The sequence below is a fragment of the Colius striatus genome, chromosome 2 (genome assembly GCF_028858725.1).
Source record: "Colius striatus isolate bColStr4 chromosome 2, bColStr4.1.hap1, whole genome shotgun sequence".
NCBI lineage: Eukaryota > Metazoa > Chordata > Aves > Coliiformes > Coliidae > Colius > Colius striatus.
In genome coordinates, this window is record NC_084760.1 from 72,534,725 (window position 1) to 72,557,696 (window position 22,972).

The following is a 22,972-nucleotide window of genomic DNA, read 5'->3' on the forward strand; positions in this document are numbered from 1 at the left end:
CAAACCAGCTACTGCCATACAGGAAGAATCCATTCCAGGATGTAAACTATCAAATAAGATATGGAGATGATTCCTGTGATACAAACTTGCTACGTTTGACCTGAGTAGTTACTAGCAGACAAAAGCAATTTGGCTGTGCACAAGATGGCTGCATTACCGACACTCATAGTTTTGCTCCAATTGTGTACTATGAAATACAAAAGTGCCCATTTCTGCCAAATCCATGAATACATCCACATTAGTAACACACTCAAATGCAAGGACAATTGCAAACTGAAATTATGTACTAGAATACTGACCAATCTACCACAAAAGACTTTTTCAATTACATATTTAAAAGCAGAATTATTATATTGATTCTACTGAACACCTAGGACCTCAAAAGTGCCTTACAGTACATTTAGTACATTAATTCATCAAGAGAAAATGTAACATTATTTACCTATGTGTCTTTGAAACAATGACTACAGATATTGGAAAGCATGTGACTGATATTTTATAATGCAAAAGTACACATTACTAATGGGAGGGTACTGTCCCTGGGAACACAGCCATTCCTCTCAGCAGTTATTAATTTCTAAGTAAAGTCTACAGACACAGCTGCTGTAGAGCTTAGAATTAGAATTTATTGCTTGCATTTCTGGCTCTGATAAGCAAAGTGTTCGGCTTAAGTAAACCATTTTCCCTCTACCTCTTTCCAAAACAATCCAGTACAATCCAAGGCCCCGGCTGTCCTCATAATTTATGGTGAGGTTTTTGTGTGGCTTAGGTTTTTTTTTCTCCTCCTCTCTAATGGTTGTGGATGTGACAGCTTCATACTGCTAATTCTGTCATGCTAAAGAGCTCTGTAAGGCAGTTCATGCTTAAATCTTATTAAAGCTAGTGTGCTTCAGACTCAGAAGAGAAAATTAGTTGTTTCACATTATGATCGATTATCATTCTTAATTTGAGGATATTTGCATGTCTATTGGAAGTTTTATTTCCAGATTAGACTCATAGTTTTCTCTAGAATCTGTAATATAAATTGGACTATCAGAGAATTTTTTTTTTTTTAAGCTAAAAGATATCTAAACTAGGTAGCAGGCAATGTCAATGGAAGGTGAGTAGTTTACTCCAGTCCTTCATTTGGAATTACACAGAAGGATCAATTTTGCAATGAAGTTTCAAACTCCTGTCCTACAATCATGACTTTAAAATAATTATTTCAAAAGGAAGGGCTAGACATTTCTTTCAGAATATACCTGGCAACAGTAGAAGGAGAAGAAGTAGAAGTCAGGTTTCCTTCACATCAAATGAATGTGTGACTACTACAGAGTCATCTTTAAATGCAGACATAGGTTAGAAGATTTTCTGAAAACTGTTAGACATTGAATAAAACGCACTCAGGGAGTACCACTACAGAATACTCTCTGTACTTTCCAGTCCTTTGTGACTGCAAACTGTTTTTGAAATTTTAAGATTTTAAATACTAGTTTAAACAATTTGCTTTCTGTTGGGTAAGGTAGATAACTCTTCTTCTAGATGTCAATTCAGAAATCTTCAAAACCAGCAGGATTTTTAACCTAATGTTCTGTAACTTAGGCAGACGTTCTGTGTAAAAAAACATTCTATGCATCTCAATGTGTGTCTAAGACGTAACAAAAATGCTACCCACCTTCCAGCCACGTTTCATAAGCTTGGACATGGCTTACCTTACAATGCAGGATTTAGCTCCCCAACTGAAACAAGTGAGAAAAATTGCATATGAGTTCTTATGGGATTTAGGTATAAAACCAATGCTGAACATTTCCTTACTATCAAGGTGTTAAAGGACGTGTGCACACTTAGCAACATAAATTGAGTTTAGGTTACGTTAATCCCAAAACCAACCAAGTGGGAGTTTCTGCATGTTAGTGTTGCCTAGATGTTAGGTAGACATTTTAAATGCTAAATCTCTGATGCAAAACTGGTACCTGCTTCTTTCTTTTAGTAGAGATGTAACTATTTTTGCAGATTCTGCCCAGTATTTATCATTATGCAGAACTCCACCAAGTTTCTAAGAACTAAAGAACATCATGAGATCTTTAATCTTGGAACTGGCTTTAGGTTTGCTTGTCACTGGCTGAGAGTTTTTGAGAAAGTATCGGGAAACACTCTCCAGCAGCAACTAATAAAATTTAAATCAAATCATGCATTTTCTTTGTTGTGGGTACCCAAGGAGTATAAAATAATTATAAAAAAGGAACAAAGCCTGATTAATAATAAATCAAAACATAAAAATTAATCTAAAATCAGATGTCAAAGGCCTTGTCAGTTTAATACTCTTGTATTTTAAGGTATGTCTTAGGCAGAGTTTTAGGAAAATATCAGAATTTAAAATCTGAAAGGAATGTAAAGAGGGATTTCTCTCTCTCTGTTCACATCCACCAACTCTATGAAACTAGATTCAAAGTATTTTCTTCCTTCTGGAGATCTCGCCCCAAGCCTGCTGGTCCTCCCAAAGGATCCTGCCTACTTATTCATGAAAAATCACAGGGAAAAATTAGTCTATTTTTTGTACTGTTGAATTTCAAAAGAGCAGCGTTTTATAACATCTTCAACACCCTTCCCTCTTACTGAGTCTTAGAGACATCAGCCAAGGAAAGACTAATGAAGAAAGCAATGGAGCTACAACTCCATTCTATGTCTTACAGAAAACCATCAACTGAACTTTATCTCTCATGAGCACTCTATACAGTCCTATAGAACATACACCAAATAATATTAATTTTTTTGTACACTGTGCAAAAACTGGTCATTTGGAGAGATGGAAATCTCTTCAAGACGGAGTTTCAGGATTTCAGTTTCCCATTGTAGGAGTGCAGTGTATTTTCTTTTTTGTCTTTGCAGAGTTTTTACATTGATTCTCAACATTATCTTCACATGATGAGGAATTATAGGCTTACTTAGAACCAAATAAAAGCCCAGGGTAGAAGGATTTTTCAGAAAACTATCTGGTTCAAAATTTTGTGGGAAAGAGAGCCTAGATGAGATTATCTAGTTACCCTGTCCAGTCACATCTTGAAAACTTCCAGCAACAGCGACTCTATCATGTCCCTGGGGAAGTTGTTCCAGTAAATAATTGTTCTTACTGCAAAGAAGTTCTTTCTTATGTTGAGATGATTGTACTTAAACATTTAAGTTAATATTCTCCTTTCATATATTTATGGAACTATTAAAACTGGTTTTGAAATCAATCTAGACCTTTACCATACATCTGAGCCATATATGCATGAGGCCATTCTTCACAGATGCTTATCTTTCTTTTTTAAATTGCCAGTGATAGCGCTTTCATAATCTGCTCACAGTCCACTGTCCCCATTTTTGGAACATTTTCTCTAATACTGCAACCAAATATGCTGGGCTGAATATAAATCAATGTCATTATGGTTCACCCTACCAACAACTTCCACAAAGAATAGTCACCCAGAATCCAAACATCTTTTAGGCCCAGAGAAACTTACCAGGAAATGACCTCTCTTACTCCTATAGCTTTATTTTCTCCAGAGAAAATGGCAATTTCTTCCAGATGATGAACTCCACATTCCTAGAGTTTGCAGCACACAAAGGCTCTAGGTTAAAAAAATGCTTAACTCACTGCTTGATTCTTAAGGAGAGCCGGACTGATGTTACTAGGTGATCTCCATCTTTTCTAAGGCATAACACAAGTTTTTTAGTTCTTCTATACCACGTTAAAAATATGACATTTTCTTCCTACTCCCCCACAACTAGACAGGGAAAGGGAACATGTCTGTGGCCAGAGTTAAGAACAACTCATGAACCAAAGCACCACAGCTCTAAAGCTATGCAGCACACCAAATGTGTCAACAGAAGCAGACAGATATGGGACTAAACACATTTTATCTGATAGGTAAATCATATTCACTATTACTGTCCATCAAGAAAAGATTTCATTAAAAGAGAAGCACAGGAAAAACCCAAACCACTAAAACTCCCTAGGTATTACATGAAGTCTGAGCTTTCTGATGCCATGGCAAATCAAAGCTATCTAATCCAGTCTCCAGTGGTCCTGCCTCCTCCAACAAGCCCAGCCACATATTTCCTATATCTGTACTGTACCCAGCATTTATGCTTGTGACATCATACACTGCAAAAACATAATGCTAATTACAAATAATCCAGATTAAAAAAAAGCAATCTGTAGCGAAACCAGCCCTCGGAACTATCTTACCGTATGACCACTGGTGCAAGAAAGAACAACATAAAGTGGGGAGAGCAATGAGGAAGCTGGGATCACGCAGCTGCCCCAATATAAACTGATTCAATTTGTCATAGAATGTTATATTAGTATTTGCAATCTAAAGTGCACAAATAAAAGCATAAACAGCGTCTAGACCTGCACCTTCTCCTAACTTCTTTGTCTCCTTGCAATGATATAACTTATTATTTTCTCTGTTTTGGTTGAATCTGGTCAAGAGAGAGTATAATCCTGAGCAAATGTGCACAAACTGCTCAGTGAGTAACAGCTGTACATGTGATCCAGTGATTACATCCTGCCTTAGCACAATGACTTCATATTATTCTCCAATTTCATTGCTAAAACTCAATAGCTATTAGTTGAGCTAGCTGATTTTTAAATTTTTTTAAAATCACATTGTCACATGGACTGACTCCTCTGCCCCAGCCAGCACTGACAAAACAAATAACGTTCCTTGCAAATATATGAAAAATGATTCATGAAAAGAGGAGTATTGGGGAAAAAGGCGAATAGAAAAGGAATGAAGCAATGAAATTGAAGAAAGGAAATCCACTGGAATGTCTTAAAAAGTATTAACTAACATTGTCAGCTAAAATAAGATCGCAACTGGTAAGAGATTTAGAGTCTGTACATGTAAGAAATAATAACCTGCTAATTGGAGACAATACTATTCAAATGTTACTGAGAAACAGACTGATACATAATTATGTGCAAGGTGTGGGAGGGTTACATGAAATGTTTCAATCTATTAAACTGAACCACAGCTGAGAAAAGGCTAAAACAATAACCTTGAAAACAAGAATTAATAAGTTACTGTCAGAGCACAAGAAGGATAAAGAAGAGCACGTTTGTTTACACAGTGAGCCAAATGTTGCCTACAGGCAGATCTGCCTTTCACAAGAGAGTCACATACACATATACACATGTGGAAGTGAAACATAACTTTAATAGTAACCATAGAGAAGCAAGATTTCACACCCTAGGACTGCATATTACACACAGTCCTAGAAAAACAACATCATACTTTATAGCCTGTTTAGGAGAGAACTTATATACGGTTGATACTTTAAAAATATCAATATACTTCCTTTAAATTATGACTATAGCAAACAAATGATCAGATCTGGCTTCTGGTGCCTGTGCTGCCACTAATAATCAGCAGTTGTCCCTCAGAGACAGAGAGAGCAAGCAACCTCACCTAACAGTGATGTTGAAGAAAGGAATTCATTAATACTGAATCTGTGGAGCACTCAGATATCACAGTGAGAAGCAGCATGGAAAAGCCTGTGAGGAAATTAATCATTCTGCATTCAGTGCAGGATATAGCAGATGTGCAATAAAGAAAGCCTGGAGGCATACATTAAATATGGAGATAAAAAAAGATTCTAGCCATTACCAGCAGAAATAATATCTCTTGAATGTGCATCACTTGCCTTAGGCATTACATGTTTGATGTATTCTCATTCAGCATAAGGGAAAATCTTCTGATTAATGTGGTAAGATTACAGCAATTACCAGTCAGGTATTCTATCCAAAATATAGAATCTGATAATGTAATTAGAGTACATCATAAATATATGTTCTGGGATGAGTATTTCCTCATTTCCATGTGCTTCATTTTGCAACTAAATAACACTCATACATTGCAGCAATTATTAGCAAACATACATTATCTTAGTCCTCAGGGGCTCCTGTCACTACAGCTCTAGGTATGTTATGTTTTAGCGCAGTAAATCAATCCATGTTTCACACTGCAGCTGCTAGGCTGCTTCTGTAATCAAGCTACCCTGTTTTACAGATAGCTCAATAGAGTCAGGATAGAAAATACGTGATAAAAAAGGCATAACAAGGTTCACACTGTGAACATTGTAAGTGCAAATTACTAATTTCATTTTATTCTACATCAGTTCTATTCTGCTCTCCCATCCACATAAATTATACTTTCTCTTACCCCATCAGCTCCAAATCTGAACTAAAATGTCAACTTTTTCCTCTAATAATCAGTAGAAATAGCTATTGGAGAGGAAGGATGTGTGGGGCAGACTCTAGGATACATCCCTGGGTTGGAAAGGGTCTATCAAAGCTGCTTTCTACAGTACTTGAGAAACAGAGAGAAGAAATAAATGGTCTTCATACATGCCTGTCTAGAAAAATTAACAATGTGCTACAATAATCTGTCTGAAGAAAGAGTTTCAACATCTGTGCTGACACGCAGCCATGCTGTAAGATATCATAGTTCCTAATTTAAAAAAATCCCACCTCATTGCATGAGACAATATGTGTGACCAAGTATAGTTCTTCAAGTAATCAAGTATAAACCCATACCGCTATGCAGAGAATGTCTACTTAAGTCAGAAAGGGCACACTACCTGAAGATGCAATGTGATGTAGGTAACCATAGGATGAGGAACTGCAGCATCCTTAAAGTTTCCTAAGCAGTATATCAATGGCTACATCCTAGGGCTGAAAGCCAAATTATCCCTCATCTCAACCCCAGGAACCAGATCGCATAGCATGGGGATGCAGCTTATAGGTTCTGATCACCCAATCTGCTGAAAAGAAAGGCAAGGCTCTTCCACCTTCTCTGTGCAACAGCAACTGTCTCTCATGTTTAGCAGGACAGCCCACTACCTGCAGAAAGTCTGTCTCTTGCACTCAATCTGTCTTGGAAACAAGAGGCTAGTCTATGCTTAGCAGCAGGCTCAGGAACATATGAAACTTCCAGAGACCCACAGGCTATATATGTGCTTTCACTGACCTACTATTGTCCCTGGCTTGCACTTCAGGGATATTTTCTGCTTAGGAATCATCAGCTCAGTTTATTAGCTGATGAACCCACAAAGTAGTGCTTGGACCCTCTTCTACCTAATTTAGATAGACATCGAAAATATGAGTTTGGGTCTGTTTAGTCAAATGTATTTGGTTCTCCATCCTGAGAATCTTCAAAATTTGTGTGAGCTACTGATGTATTTATTGCTTTCCTTCCTACAAGAGGAATACTTGTATATTTGTAATATCTGTGCACAGTATACTCTCTAAGAAAAATCTGAACACATACAGGGGGAAAAAAAAAGTTATCTTAATGAACATATGAGTCTCACTGATGAAGTGATGTTCCCTTTCAAGGATCACTTCTGACTTATTTCTGAGGATGCAGGTGGTCAGTGCTTTGCAAGCAAAGAGATTAATCATTTTAGTTGACAGCTTTTCCAGAATAGCAGAGCAGATGATATGTTTGTCCTTAACTAAGAAATTGTCCTTAACTAAGAAAATAGTAGTAACTCATTTTGTTCTCCAACGGACATGAAAAAGGCTAACAGATGCATTTTCCATCTACTGTGTTATTAATATTATTGAACTAATGGAAACTGGTGTAGCTTTTGGGTTTTTTTTTAAGCTATCCTACCAGTTAGCCTCTATTTGTCACGAGCAGGACATACCATGAATGCTATTCATAGACGGTCTGCTCATTTCAACATAAAATTAATACAACTAAATCTGACTGAATGTTAAAACTAAATTATCTCTTCACAGGAATGAAGAACCAAATGAAGATTTACCTAGCTGTTGTAGAGATAAAAACCAAACAAGTGAAAGACTTGAAGCAGAGCTAGCAATCACCATGTCATAATCACCATGTTACAATCAAGACATTCTAACAAAAAAACATCAGAATTTGTAGAAATAAGCAAACTAAAACATGGAATGAGAAAAAAAAAATCATAGTGAGAAAATCAAGAAGTTCTAATACTGCTCTTTGCCAAAGACCACAAGTACACAGTGATATAGAATCATAAAATTTTTCTGGTTGGATATCTAAAGCTAGAGAGTTAAAAACCTACACCAGTAAAACTCACATGAATTACTATATAGATGTGATTTTCTCCAGTTCTTTGTAGCTCAGAGCACTCAAATATATGGATCACATCATTTGAATCTTCAAAAATTTCCTATCTTAGAAATCTGAAGAAGGCCTAACAGAAACTAAAGCTAGTAAAATTGTAAAAGCCTACGTTCTGTTTGTTCAAAAAGTCATAGATCTGATTAACTCCCACATAAACAGAAGAAATCAATGATAAACTTTACTCCCTTTTCTATGAAAATTTTTTCCTAATCTTTTTTTGAAGAAAAGATAGTTTTTCATACTGGATATTCTAATCAAATGATAGCTAAAATATCTATCACAAGGTACATTACTATAAATCTACAGGCCTTACCTCTGATCTCCTCTAACTCATGGGAACTTGGGACATTAGAATTGCAGGGAAAAGAAACCAGCTTGTCAAAGATAGTCTCACTGACATTGATATTATAAAATAACTATCTCTTTTTCAACACATTAGAAAAAGATAATTTTGTACTTCACAGACATCTGACAAAGCTGATGTGTTCTTACTGGTTATCAAAGGACCGATATCACTTTTGGTTACATAACGGAAATAATCACAGCCCTGGAATAGGCAGTGTTGTGAAATGACAAGTCTCTCTAGTTACTACATTTAAATAACATGTCAGTTTTGACCAAAAGATGATATCTTTAAGGGACTAGGACTTTAGTAATGTTCTTTCACTAGCCCAGTGAGAGGTTGCAGGGAATTCAAACAAAGATTTCTGTTGGTAAAAGGTATTCTTTACCATAAACGGACATGCTATCTTAGGGTGCCTCTACACATAGCAACTGCTTTGCTTAATTCATTTTTAGAATTCCCTTTGTGAGCTGTATAGTAAACTGTTTCAAAAACAATCACCATCAAAATATATAGGTTCTTTTTGCCCTTTAAAAAATGTATCCTACCCTTAAAATCGTGCTTTCATCATCTATGTAGACAATTGACATATTATTCAGAAGAATGTGTATGTCATTGCTAAAACTAATCTGTTTCAGCATGTCTTAAACCCTCTTTGCTATTTTCCCACACAGTTTTACACAAAGCAAGTTTAGTTATGTAGTGCCTGTGTGTAATCTCTTTTTGGATATGGATTTTAAGCCTCAAAACAGGAAAGTAGGCACCCAATTAATATGGATAGCACAGAAAACCTTATTAGTTGGCTAAATCTGTCAGTCTATCTTCCCATTGCTCCAGAATATAATAGATGTGTCAGCTTGTTAATTTATTTTGCCTTTGCTCAAAAGAGGAAACTACCCTGTCTCACATGGTATGACAGCACTGTCTCAGGTTACGTTGCTTACCAATAGAATGGCTATAGCAAGTTTAAATATCTGTCTAATCTCTGCACTATCTTTTTAGTCACGTGCAAACTGCAATCATGAACTACTGTAACAGACTATTCAGAATTTTCTTAACCACGAACCAGAGAAAGCTGATTACAGATCAGCTATCAGATTATAGGGTAACAGTGCTAAACCAGCAGCACATATTTTATACATCATCTGAGCAGAAGGAAGATTATGTAGAGTCAATAGCATAACAACATAAAGACCTTGGTCTTACCCTTTGTTTTCAAGTCGTTTAATACCTTTGATTCCATGGGCAGTATATCGCTCACTAGTTTGATTTCAATATTTCGGGACGCCAATTCAAGCAGTTTTTCAAAAAGACGTTGACCCTGGGAAGAACATTAAAGAAAAACAGAAGTCAGTAGACGTGGAATTTTTCAAACAGCATATCAACAAATTCAAGACACATATTAAAACAACAATATGTTGTACAACAGCTGAGGAAACACCTAGGTATGGTTAAATTTACCCTAAAGGTTATCAACTTGATCAGTTTTTTCTTTGAGAAATACTGTTTTGAGGGCCGAATTTGCACTTTTCTTTTCCTAGATTCTGCAATATCATTGATAACAGGTGATATGCTGAGAACTTAATCGTACTTAGGTTTTTTTATGCTGCATTCTCTTTTCATTAACCACTTTCTAAATAATTACATCTGTTAAATCCGGATAAACAGCGCAAGGAGAAGAGCTTGTCACACTTATTCCATACTGAATGACTGTTTTGGTAAGTGGCATTAACCACAGTAGCGGTTGTGTGCTCATCTTACATGAGCTAAACCAGGAAGGAAATGACCCACGTGTATTTCATGCTTTTCCTTTTTACACAATCATAAACTTACTATTTAAGCCTTCTTTCTAAACACAGAACAAAACAGGAGACTCTCATGCTGAGCTAGATACATGTTAAAACAGACATCAAGACATTTGTTTCACACAAGAAATAAAATTTTTAATTGCCATATTTTTCTGTATCCAAGAAACAAAATAAAAGTAGGCCTTCTGAATGAATAGAAAATGTTTTATGTTTAAATATTTTAACTTAAAGAACAGTGCTCAGTTAGAAACATCTAACTACACAATGCTAAGAATAAAATATCCAGTGTATCACTTGATGTGTTGTGTTATTACAACCATAGTTAGAGTCCATTCCCTTGCTGCCATTCTATCTTCGTATAGCAGATGCCAATTACTGTTAACAGTCAAATACACAAGGATTTTGCAATTAAGCAGCTAAAAAAGTGCTTGCCCTACCTACACCATTCACTTTAGATTAAATATAATGCTGGTCCCAAGGTAAAGCTGAAACAAAAAAAGCAACGGCCATATTAGCTTTCAGGCAAACAGCTAGAAGATAGAATTGTACACAGAACCATTTCAGATAATTCTCCTAACAATCTTCAGACGATCTGAGTATTCAACAGAAATGACCAAAGCAATATGATGATGCAATCTGACATGGACTAACAAAATCTCAGACTGAAGCTCTCCTCCCATATCAAACCCAGAAGCAGTGGAAAACCACCCCTTTCTGTGTAATTGCCTGTACAGACTGACAATTTGAGCCGTTACTGGGCCTTCATCATCAAACAGTCACAGAAAGGAGCTCTTCACTTGTCTACAGTACAGACCTTTTTTTAAATATTCACTTATTTTGAATATATGTGCCAAAAGAAGAATACCCAGTCTCTTAAAAACTAGCTTTCTCAAAATTACAGGGCAGTCAGAGGCTGCAACAGAAACACACAGATACTGTTTACATTTTATTTTTGTTATATATGTCTGCTTGCTGGCTCAAATCCACAAGCATAGCTCCTTGCTCATCCCAGGTCTCACAGGAACTTAGCAGCCAACACAATACTCTTATAATGAAAGCATCAGTCAAACAGCTAACAGATCAGGAAAACAAAATCATGCTTTGCATGAAGCTCCAAATGCTTATTGGATTCAGCATTTCTTGAGGTGACTAGGTAGTCCCATATGTAAGAAAGAACACTCGTGATTTAACTCACACACCCAAAAGCACTTACTGAGTTGCTGTGCGAGTCAAGGAGTGACTTTCTCTCACATTCCTCATGAAGCTAAAGGAATCCTTAATTCTCACATCAGTGATTGAATTGGTTTATTTTAAGAAGAGGAGGGGCAGATTCTATCATAGTTAAGAATAAATGACACATTAACATGGAAGGGATGGATGCTGCAGTTATGAAGCAGCTCCATTATGATCCTAAGGGGGCAAAGGGGCACTGACTGGTATTCCTGGGTACCCTGCTCCCTCCAAGAGTGTCTCTCCTGCAATCGCTACGGACTGACACTGCTAGATTCTAACCAAATCTGGGAACAGGAATCACTTTGTCGTTGTCTGCTGAGTTCCCAACCCATGCCTTGCCCAGTCTCCCAGTTGCCCAAGAGAGACACGCTCCTGACATGCCAGAGCTCAGGTTGCCTTGAACTGATTTCTTCCAGGTCCAGAGAGTGGAGACATCAGAAATTTTGATTTTCATTAGTTTAATCTTTGCAAAAAGTGAGGAGGGAAAAGGAAGGACTAAAAGACTTGCATGACATAAATTAATTAAGTATACACACACACACACACACACATATATATGTAGAGAAACAGCTTCTCAGAAAGGTTCTATGTGTTAATCTAATTTACTAGGTAGAAAGACAGAGACATGATGTTTTTGAGTTATCTGTAAAACCTGATTTCGACTAGAAGCATAGTAGAAAGCTTTAGCATGTAAAAATAAATGAGGAATAAACATTCAAAAATTGAATGTAAAGTGGTCTGCATTATCAATACGAACTAATGCATTAACTGCTGTGCCAAGGAACAACATTAGAAAGCTAATGTCTAAAGCTGATAAAATTATTTACATCAAGAAGAGTTCTTTACCTTTTTCCCCCATGGTAATTACTTTTTGACATTACCGCCACCTCTAACTGCACAAGATTTTATTTACACATGATTAACGAAAGCTTTGCTAAACAAGCCTGGACTTTCTGTATTAATTTTGGTTTGGACAAAAAAAGAAAATGGAAGCATTTCTTGAGTTTTACTAGACCTCAGTATGCCCTGATGCAACTGACACAGTATCCCTGACGGACCACCTGGCTATCTCTTACAGGCCATGTTGCCAATTGAATGGCCCATCATAAAGGTGAAGAGATTACTTGTAGTGCAGTCCTGCATTCCAATGAAGACACCTTCTCCAAAAATACCCCTCTCTTCCTATCAGGGACACCACAAGCTATGCATTTATAACATCCTTTTTTGTCTAATTAAGTTCGCAAATGGTAAAATCTGAAATAGATAAAACATTCAAAGCAATTCTAAGTAGCAACAACTAAGACCAGGAGTGCACTCACTACAAATACATGTCTATACGGGTATACAAAAAACACCACCCAGTGCCAGAACTGGAAAGAATTCTCTCTATCTCTCTATCTATTCTCTCTATCTATCTCTCATCTCTCGCTGCATCATCCCTCAGCAGGCATTCATATGCTTACCAAGGCTTAGTCTAGACGCTCAAAACAACTATAAAAAACTCACAGCTTTCTTTTAAAAATCTGTACATACTATTGTAAAAAGTAGGGTACTAGAAATTCTTCTTTCGTTGATGAAGAATCTGCCCTTCTTCCCCATCAATATTAATTTGAAACTCAGTTTCTATACTTTCTGACATGTTTACTTGCAATTTTACTATTTTGCTCTATGGAAAGGAAAAAAGACAAGACAGAAGGTCTGAAGAGTTTTGTCACTGCTGTCAGCACATTTGAAATGCTTCTGTTGAATACAAACCCTCCTGCTATCATTCAGACCACATTCTCTTAGTGAGACAATACCAGGCTGCTGCGCGACTACGTGACAATTATCAGAATCATTTCTATATACCCAGCCCACGAGTACTGAGAGATAGTAGCAGCCAAGTGCTATCAAACTGCAGCATGCTACCTTACACCATATCTGTCTTTTAACAAACAATAACATCCAGAAATCTACCTACCCTGATAAAAATATTCTCTTACATTTTTCACTGGGCTGTTTCAAAAAAACCTCCTAAAAGTTACAAATTAGGATGTAAAAAAGTATTTATTACATGATCAAACCATGATTTTCATGGTAGCTTTCAAGAACCATACATCTGAAACATCACTCCCAACTGTACCTGCCACAGTCACATGGTAAATTGGAAAAAAAAAAAAAGTTATCATTACCAAAAGGCTCTGAAACTGCCCTCAAAGCAATTACTTAGTCACTAGGCAGACTTATTTTAGTCTGGCTGATTTCCCTTGCCTGCTGTTGTGTTTATCAGCATGTGCTCCTTATTAAAAATAAGATAGAGCACATATGAACATGAAAATGCTTTATTTATTTGAATAATCTAAAATTGAATTATTGTGCTCTTCACTAACTTAGATTCCTGCAGTTTCCCCCAGAGAAATAAAACTGATTACTTCAAGAATCTTCTTCTGGATTTTTTCTGCGCAACTCTACTAACATTTGTACAAGTTGTCCTATGATCAATCCTCTGGATATATCTAAAAAAAGTCACAAAAATCATAGCACACTGGCAGAAGTCAATAAAGCAGGAAATCCTAACTTCTGCTATTTAATGCAAAACAGAGAAACTCAAATGCTCTCCTCACATTCTTCTAAGCAAAACAGCTAATGAAAAGGGAGGGAATGTGTTTTCATTTTAAAAACTCTCCTTTTAAAATTTCTTTTCTATGCATCAGCCTGTACCAGCTGCATCAGGAAATGTCACCACCTGAAGAGGTGAGATGTTTGTGTAAAGATGAGTTTACAGAAAGGAAAGCAACTGTGATCTGTATAGCTGATTGTAACCTATTTCAGCTGGTAGTTGTTAGGTTTGGAGATATGCTCTTATTCATACTTTGCATTTCTTAATAATTGTTCAAGGATGGGTACTTAAGCTAACATTTGTCTACCAATCACTTAAGAGCCTTGGGCAATGCATGTCTGAGTGGCATACAACTCAGAGATTCACTACAAAGCTGGACAGATGGCTTACATGAGACATATTACCAGACGGAGTGAAAGACTTCTCTCATCATTAGTGGGAGCTGCGCAATAAATAGGTAGGCAAATAAGAGATAAAAGTCAGAAACGTCACTGTCATTTGATTTGGTTGCTGTAAAGAATCAAATGCAGATGTACCCTTTGATCATTTTAGGGTCATTCAAATATTCATTCAGGAAGAACTGTGCCATACTTATGGCAATACCAATAAGGCATTTATTCTTATTTGTGAAATATAAAATGAAATTTGTGAGGAAGGACTTGCTGGAACTATAAAAGGTCACTGTAGATTAAAGTTTCTAATCATGAGATGAGCCAGAGGGAATGAATTGAAAAAATCATGAAATTGGCATGATCTTATGTTACTTCTCTCTTCAGTGCAAATGAATTAAAAGCTATCCACAAAAAAATGTGTTTCCATTGTCCTCTGATATCTCTAAACATCAGATTGCCACAGGAGGTATCATATGTTCACATTCACAAACATCACAAAGCCATCACATGACAATTACCTTGCTATCTTGAAAATGCATGGATGACAACACAAAGTTGTCCAAAACACATGGTTTTCTTCTGAATGAGAAAAGCAGGTGTAGAAAGCCTGCTCCATATCTTGCCAAATAAATATTTGTTTACTTGACTGCTTAATCTGTAGAAGCACACAAAACACTACAGCATCACGTGTTTGCACTTGGAGACATCAATTTAGCAAGACTCATGAACTCAGATGGCTGAGCACAGCAGTTGTAACCTGGGCAGCTCAGTCAGCTGTGGCTGTTTATTTACTGTTTATTTAGACTGAGAATAACAAAACATGGACAGACAACTGTCAAGGGCACTAGGTAACATAACCCCAAACAAAAAAGAATAATAATACAGCAGGAAGCTCTGCAAGTTTATAAATGCATGTATATACACAAATATATAGGTATGTCCAATATACTTTTGGACAAAACAGATGTTATGTGTACATATGGATGATATGTATAATTGACATACATATGTATGTGTATATATAAAATTGCAGAATTTCCTGCTGTATTTTTCTTCAAGTGGACATACAAGTTTATATATGTATGCATGTGTGTATGCAACTGCACAAACATACACAGCAAACATAACTAAACCTTGTAAGAAAAAGCAATCTAAGCCTACTCAGCTTTTCTCCTGCAAAAATCCATGTCTGCTGAAGTGCTTTTGTAGAGAATCTTGCTTTGCAATATGCCTTGAATATTTATAAAATGGAAATTGCTAGTTATAGAGCAGGATGTGGATCTATATGGAAAATGGTTATGTCCTTAGTTTCTGATAAAAAAAGAATCATTCAAAGAACAAGTAGAACTTACCCACTAAGACCATCTTACCCCTTTACCTTTCATAATGCTTCTGCTATTTTGTGACAAATTTTGCTAGACTCAGATTGTAAAGACGTGAGGACATTTGGCTTAGATGACAATTACTGAATCTCCTCTGAAACCTCACTTTGTTTTTAGAAGAGAAGAAAGCAGATATAATGGAAGAAGTTTTCCCCCCTTTCACACAGTAAGATTTGCATATGTTCTCTGGGGCACCGATTTGCTAGGAAATGTTGCCTCTTGGCAATTTCTTTAGTACTTAGATTGGCCAATAACAGTATAGTGTTTTAGCATGAATAGACAAGCTTGACAGAAAGATCTATCAGCTGTTCAACCCACATTGCTGTACAAATGAGGAAACGACTGGAATATTAATTGCCTTTAAACAGAAGTAATTACTCACTTTTGTATGACTACTAGCAGGCACAAATAGATAACTAGAATAGAATATTATGAAAAATGTTTCATTTTTCTGGCTTTAACAGTGCATTTGAGGATGAAAGACCAAATGCACTTCTTAAATCTCTTCTTCCTTTCCTTCCTCTAACATTCAACAGCATTTTACAGTTTTTACTTTGCATGAGAATGTGAAACAGTGAATGGGTTTGATGCTTAACTACTGAAATCCCAATTTTCAGTTTGCTATTTTTTTCCCCCTTTTGGAATTTGTTAGGCTCTGCTGGTTTCAAAGCAAATGACATGTTGAATTTTTTTCAGACAAAATATATTTTAAAGATTCATGCACATACCCATTCATGCACATCCTAAAAACAGTTAAGGCACTATTTCTTTGAATTTGTCTGCTTGAATGACAGTACATGAAGTTTCTTAGGCAATAAATTTAAATAAAGCTTAGCTGTGTAATTACATCATGAAAAACCTCAATATTTTGATACTTAATAAATTTATTCACAAACCATACTCTAATATGTATCAACATTCTAAAAGGAAGGCTTTGCTCAACATGTTCCTTTTGGCTGCTCACCTCAGATTTTCAGTCTTTTAAGTGGACACTCAGCAGTTTTATTCTGAAGAAAGCTTAATGTATGCTGTTCAACTAGGCTACAGTCTCTTTCAGAAGAAGTAGAATCCAGATCATAACTTGAAAGCACAGGCTATTTGCCGTATTTGTCTATCATCTACCATAGGGTTTATTTTTTTTTTTACTGTTACTTGGCTATCATATTAAGCCCATTTCAACTCATCTGGGCATCTTCTTTCAGCAAAGAATCCATTTGGTGGAAAAAAAAAGGAGATAGTCTCTGCCTAAGTGATATTAAGCAGAAGCCTGTCATTACCATATTTGTATGAGGATCATTGTCAAGAATAAAGTTTTTGTTGGTATAGCATCCTTCTAACTGTCTCATTCACTATGAGTTCTGTTTTTTCCTACTCCTCTTAATTGTAGAAGCTCCCAAGACTCATTTGGAAAAGATATTATGGAAAAGAATTATGTCCATCTATTTGTCTGCTGAATTAATCCACATGCTTGCCTTTTTACTTCCTCAGTTGCACCAAACTGAAAATAAATGTACAGATTTATGAATATCACAGAATCACAGAATAGTAGGGGTTGGAAGGGATCTTTAGAGATCATCTAGTCCAATCCCCCTGCCTAAGCAGGTCCACGCAGATCAGGTCACACAGGAACGTGTCCAGGTGGGTTTTGAAGACCTCCAGAGAAGAAGACTCCACAAAATATGTGAATGAATTTAATATAGGTATAAATTTGCAGGTTTAAAACTATACAACAACATCCTTTCATAAGACGGAAGTGATATGAGTATGTGTTAGATGTTTTATCTAGCACTAGCAGGTCACCATTCTCACAAAACTACAAACAATACAATGGACTGGGAGGAAAAAAATCCATAAGAAAAGAGGGGTTTAGACTACCCAAACCAATAGGTCTGCTACAGGAAAGGGTTGTAGTTCTAAAAATGAACAGCAAAACAACAAGAATAGATTAGATCCCATCCTTTTGTTAGGCTAGAACATACCTGGCATGCTGATGGATGACTGTGATTGAGGTCCCACTGAGAAGACACTATGTCAACAGACTTTTCAGCCATATTAAGCAAATTCATCCAGCCTTGGAAAAGAGACAAATGAGATGGTGCACTGTCTGAATAGTTGATCCCTTCGGGAATATTTTCCACAAGAGCAACCCTGAGAATAGATAAGGAAAGAAATAGCCACTTAACAAAACCACTTTTATTTATTAAAAAGTTCCAATTATAAAGAACATCTGGTTTTGGGCCTGTGGTTCAAAATCTGCTCCCAGAGGCTGTCATCAGTGTGCCACACACTCTAAAGTTGCTGACTGTCATGCTTGCACTCCTCAAAACAATAAAATGTTGACATGACCTACTGTTAATGCATCAAAGCCAATTAAGCTTTTAACGCACTGCAAAATCAGCTCAAACGTGGAAAACAATATTTCTTATAACACAGTAATTGGGAATCAGTCCTTAATGTGAGGATGGGAAGAATGAAACAACCTCTTCTTGCTTTGCCACTCTTTTTTTTGCATTTCTTCTTCTCCCTAAGCAATGCAGTAAGACATATACTCCTCAGCATCCTCTCAGGTCTGCTTCACAGCTGACATTTTATTACATTGCAGTCTCTATATATAGAGTCTTCCTTCCCAATTGCTCTAAACTACTTTTTTTTTTTTTTTTGCTTTTATTTACCTGTGTAAGGGTCTAAGTGGAATCCAGTGGATAGAAATTATGCTCTATTAATTTCCTATTTTTTTATGGAACGCTGCTTAATCTTTTTGTCTATATTATTCAAAACACTTGCAAATTACATTATATATATTCACATGTATCCAAGAAACCAAACAAACATTGTAGTATATTGACAGTTCAAAACACACTCCTTTGCTTCAGGGAAATGATGTGTTTCATCCAGCATACTGCCTTACTGCTAGATATCCTTAAATTGCAGCAAGTAAAGCCCCTCTGTACACTCAACAGAGAAATTTTAAAAAGAAACACAAGTCAAACAAGTTTCCAATTCTATCTTTAAGTAAACAGATGACATTTTCAAATTATCCAAGTGCACTTCTACAAGTACCCCCAACATCTGCCACTTTTACTGGGAATCATGCAAACCAGATTTACAAAAGCTGTAGTAGGGACTTGGAGAATACTCCTTTTAATTGTATCAAAGCACATCAAGTATTTCCAGACTGGTTCTGTACTTATTAATAGCACTAATTATCAACTCCAGCAACATGAATATAATTTGTAAACTTTTAAAAGTAGACCATTAATACAAATCTCTAGTGTAAATGAGAATTCTACACTTTTTTGACTTAGAAAAACAGGTTAGTGCAGTATCGTCTATTAATTCACTTCATCAGGACCACTTATAGGGACACTTAGAAACCATTACAGCTATTTTCAGAATATTAAACATATTTTTGAAGTTAACCCATTAAAAGACTGAAGTTTAGTATTCTTTAACAGTGTAAAGAAAACCAGTAAGAATTGTGATAAAGTGAGCTAAGGGTAATTATCACATTCTTACCCTGCTGACACAACAAAAAATCCACCCTAAACCAGAATAGGTGCAGCTTCTCCTTTCATTAAACATTCATATATGCTATCTTTTTCCTTCAAATCTGTCAGATATCATACATATCATTAAGCTACAATTACTGATGAAGTTCTCCACAACAGACTTTGCACATACTATTCTATTCATTAACATTAAACTTAAGTCCATTACTGTAACAGAGTTGTAACCCTAGTAAATTATCAGTAAAAGGTTAAAAAGACAACTTTATTTTTTAATGTCTCTGGACTATACTTCATTATAAAACATTTTACCTACCTTGTTTACAAACTTTTCAAAATAATGAGTGCTCAAAAAAATTAATGCTCTTACTAGGCTGTTAGCAATGCCATGCTTTTTAAAATAAACTGTTTCATTCTCCACTCCAGGTTTTAGAGTTATTTGTGCTGTATCTAATCCTGTTACAGAACTTAACAAAAGTTCTCTTAGATCTTAGCTTGGTTAGTTCTTTTCCAGTAGTTAACATTACTAATCATATTGCAGCTCACAGGAACCCACAAAATCACTGACAGGATCGAATCTGTCACATTCCCTTCCAGTGGCTTGTATTGTTGTTTCCCATGTGCAGTATTCAACTGCTGTCTCACTGGAAAGCATTAGCTTATCTTCCATTCTTTCTATCTCTGTCTTTGGTGAGTGGAAAGCTGTCAAAAAAGCAACGCTGTCTCAGAGTCATAAAGCGCTGAGATGATCTGGAGATCATGTAGCTCACTCTCCCTTGTTAAAGCTGGGTCAATAACAACAGGTTTCTCAGGACACTGTCCAGTTGTTGAATATGTACAGGACTTCCAAGTCTAAGAAGCTTAACATATTATATTTGAGATTAGGGCCCTGATCCAGCCAAAAGCATACATATTTATTTCTGATACATCGACTTCACGTTATTTAGGTCCAAAGTAGTGAAAAATCTCATTATAAACCCAGATTCCAGAAGTCAGTGGAAGTTAAACCTTAAAGTGTAATGTAGGAAGAGCTGCAGATGTGTGTCACTGCTCTACAGGTACATTTGGGTACAGATACCACCAAGACATGCAAGAAATTGTGCTCTTCCTCTTGTTCCACAGGTTAAAATCCTTTTCTTTTTAAAAGAAAATAGCAAGGCAAATTTGCTGTGCAAAAGGAAATTAATTTCCCTCTTAAAAAGGCCCTCTTCAAGAACAAAGTGCCTCTTGGTATGGAAGTTTGTCCTGACTGTTGGGCTGAACTTGTCTCTTCATTAGCAGATCTGCTCCCAACTTTTCAAACTGCATACCATTCAGCAGGCTACAGCACTAGCATGAAATAAAGAATGTGACTACACAGGTCTTACCTTTTTACAATTCGTAACAGAATCCAAATGCATTACAGTTAGTAAAACTGTTTTTCAAAACAGATGTTATCCGTTAATGCATTTCCTAATCCTTTGTTTAATCAAATAGTAACTACTTCATGTTCTTTAGCAGACAAAGACATTTCATCTAGTCAGGGCATTAGTTAAAATGTTGTTTTCAGAGTTTAGATTTCCCTTTAATAATGAACCAAGTCTGCCAAAAATCCCCAATATATTCTCCTACCCACTCAAAAGCTCAACACCAAGCTCAGACGTTAGAAAAAAAATTCAACCACCACATTTCTAAACGAAGCGATTTTTCCTTTAAAATCTTCCCTTTTTCTTTGGCACAACTGCAAATCATAGAATCACAGCTTCAGTGCTTAGTCAAGAAGAGTTTTATTAAATCTTCTGTGCAAAAGTTTGAGTTTGCAAGCCCCAATTCCATTGATTAAAAACCAAATTTAGCTCTCTTTTTCTTCCAACATGACCTGCAAAGAGGTTTTTCAAATATAGTATAACAAAAAATTCCAGGAGAGAATGTCAGTCATGGACCTTGAGGAAGATCGGACATGGTGACTTTATTTATTCTTCAAAAATGACATATTAACAAAGCAAAATAGAACAATTATTATTTAAAAAGACTTTTCTTATGGTCAAAATTATTAGCAGATAACCTTACACGTGTTGGATGTGGCATCCCTCTCTTCCCTGATTTCCTGGTGCTCTAAGTATTCCACCTGATTAATGCCAGCAGCACAGGCTAGCCTCCTCAGTTATATAGCTGAATATTCTCAAAACTATCTGTCACAGTCTGAGAAACCTGAAAATAATGTTACACAATTTCTTTGAAGTTATATAGAGAGTCAAGGGTCAGAGCTGAGATTCAAGCTCTTCAAAGCTAAGAGAAATGTGGTAAGCAGTAGAATGGTATTTAATGCCTACCAAAGAATAGACCTTGACCTCAATAATAAGACTTTTCTGACCTCAGCTACATGACTTGCATATAGCAATTTCAAGTGAATTCTGTCCCAGGCTAAGGGTTCTTCTTCATCTTTGACAGTCCTTTGGTCAGAAAGTGAGAAAGTCTGTTTCTGATCTCATACCAATTTTTATTTCTGACTGAAACAGAGACACTCTTAATTTAGCATCCAGGTTAACTGGAATAGAAAGAGAAGTGAAAACAGCAGAGGTTATATGTCTGTCTCTTGAATAAACCTGGGGTTATTGGAAAAAAATAAGCTGTAATGATTACACAAGTCTAAAAGGAAAGTTATTTTCATAGATCAAACTTCACACCATATTAAAATATTAATTTTATAACATTCAATTTAGACAAACTAGAATGAATAGAGTCATACACTGAAGAAAATTCAGGTTATATGCAGCTGGGCTTCTCTACAACATCTGAACTTACTATCAAAGGGAAGAAACATGATAAGAAAACACTGCAATGATTTGTATGAAACAATAAATAAAGATGAGCAAAGGTTAGCTTTGTCATAAGGCTATTATAATTCAGACAAGGGAGATAAAAAAAGAGAAAAGTTCATGAGTCCTGCCCCTGCACTAGGGTCCTATAGATGATCTTTTGTGACCCTTCTCTCTTTCTTAAACCAGAAGACCTGGAACGATCAACCCTGTCCTGAAGAATCAGAACTCTTCACAGAGTTCCAGATCCTCCTTTATTATAACCCCAGAGCCTTAATATCTATTCAAAACCTACCATTTCTCTCAGATCAATCCTTTCAACTGAGGCTTTTACCCTGTCACCAATCAAGTCCTCCACTTTGCTATACATGATATCACTCCTACTATTCTTCTCCCTTAGATCTACTCATTAGCTGCCATGCTGGCCAAGATCATCTTCTCTTAAAAGAACCATAGCTCCAGTTCTTGTTTCTGAAGGTGATTAAGAAATATCTTTCTAAACAGTGTATAGTTACTATTTCAAAAATATGCAGAACAAACTCTCTTTTCTGGGTTCAGAGAAGTGGCATCTTAAAAACCAGAAAGTACAGCACAACATATCAATATATTCAGATACTCCCCTTACAGTCAGTGGCAAGGATTTAGAAGATCAAGCATTATAATTCTACTTGAGATCAGACTCAAGAGCATAAAGGTATAAACTGTATTTGGATAATTACTTGTCATATTCAGTAAAGAAAAAAATTAAATGGCACATTACATGTAATATT

At 36.1% G+C, this 22,972-nt stretch overlaps 1 protein-coding gene across 1 annotated transcript in view; it reads right to left on the bottom strand.

Annotated features, from left to right (window-relative positions):
- PLD5 (phospholipase D family member 5) overlaps positions 1-22,972 on the bottom strand; it is a 190,533-nt gene that overhangs the window by 58,212 nt on the left and 109,349 nt on the right. Inside the window, 2 exon segments of the mRNA XM_061990364.1 lie at positions 9,691-9,805; positions 17,878-18,046. Of these exon segments, the coding sequence (XP_061846348.1) occupies positions 9,691-9,805; positions 17,878-18,046 (284 nt within the window).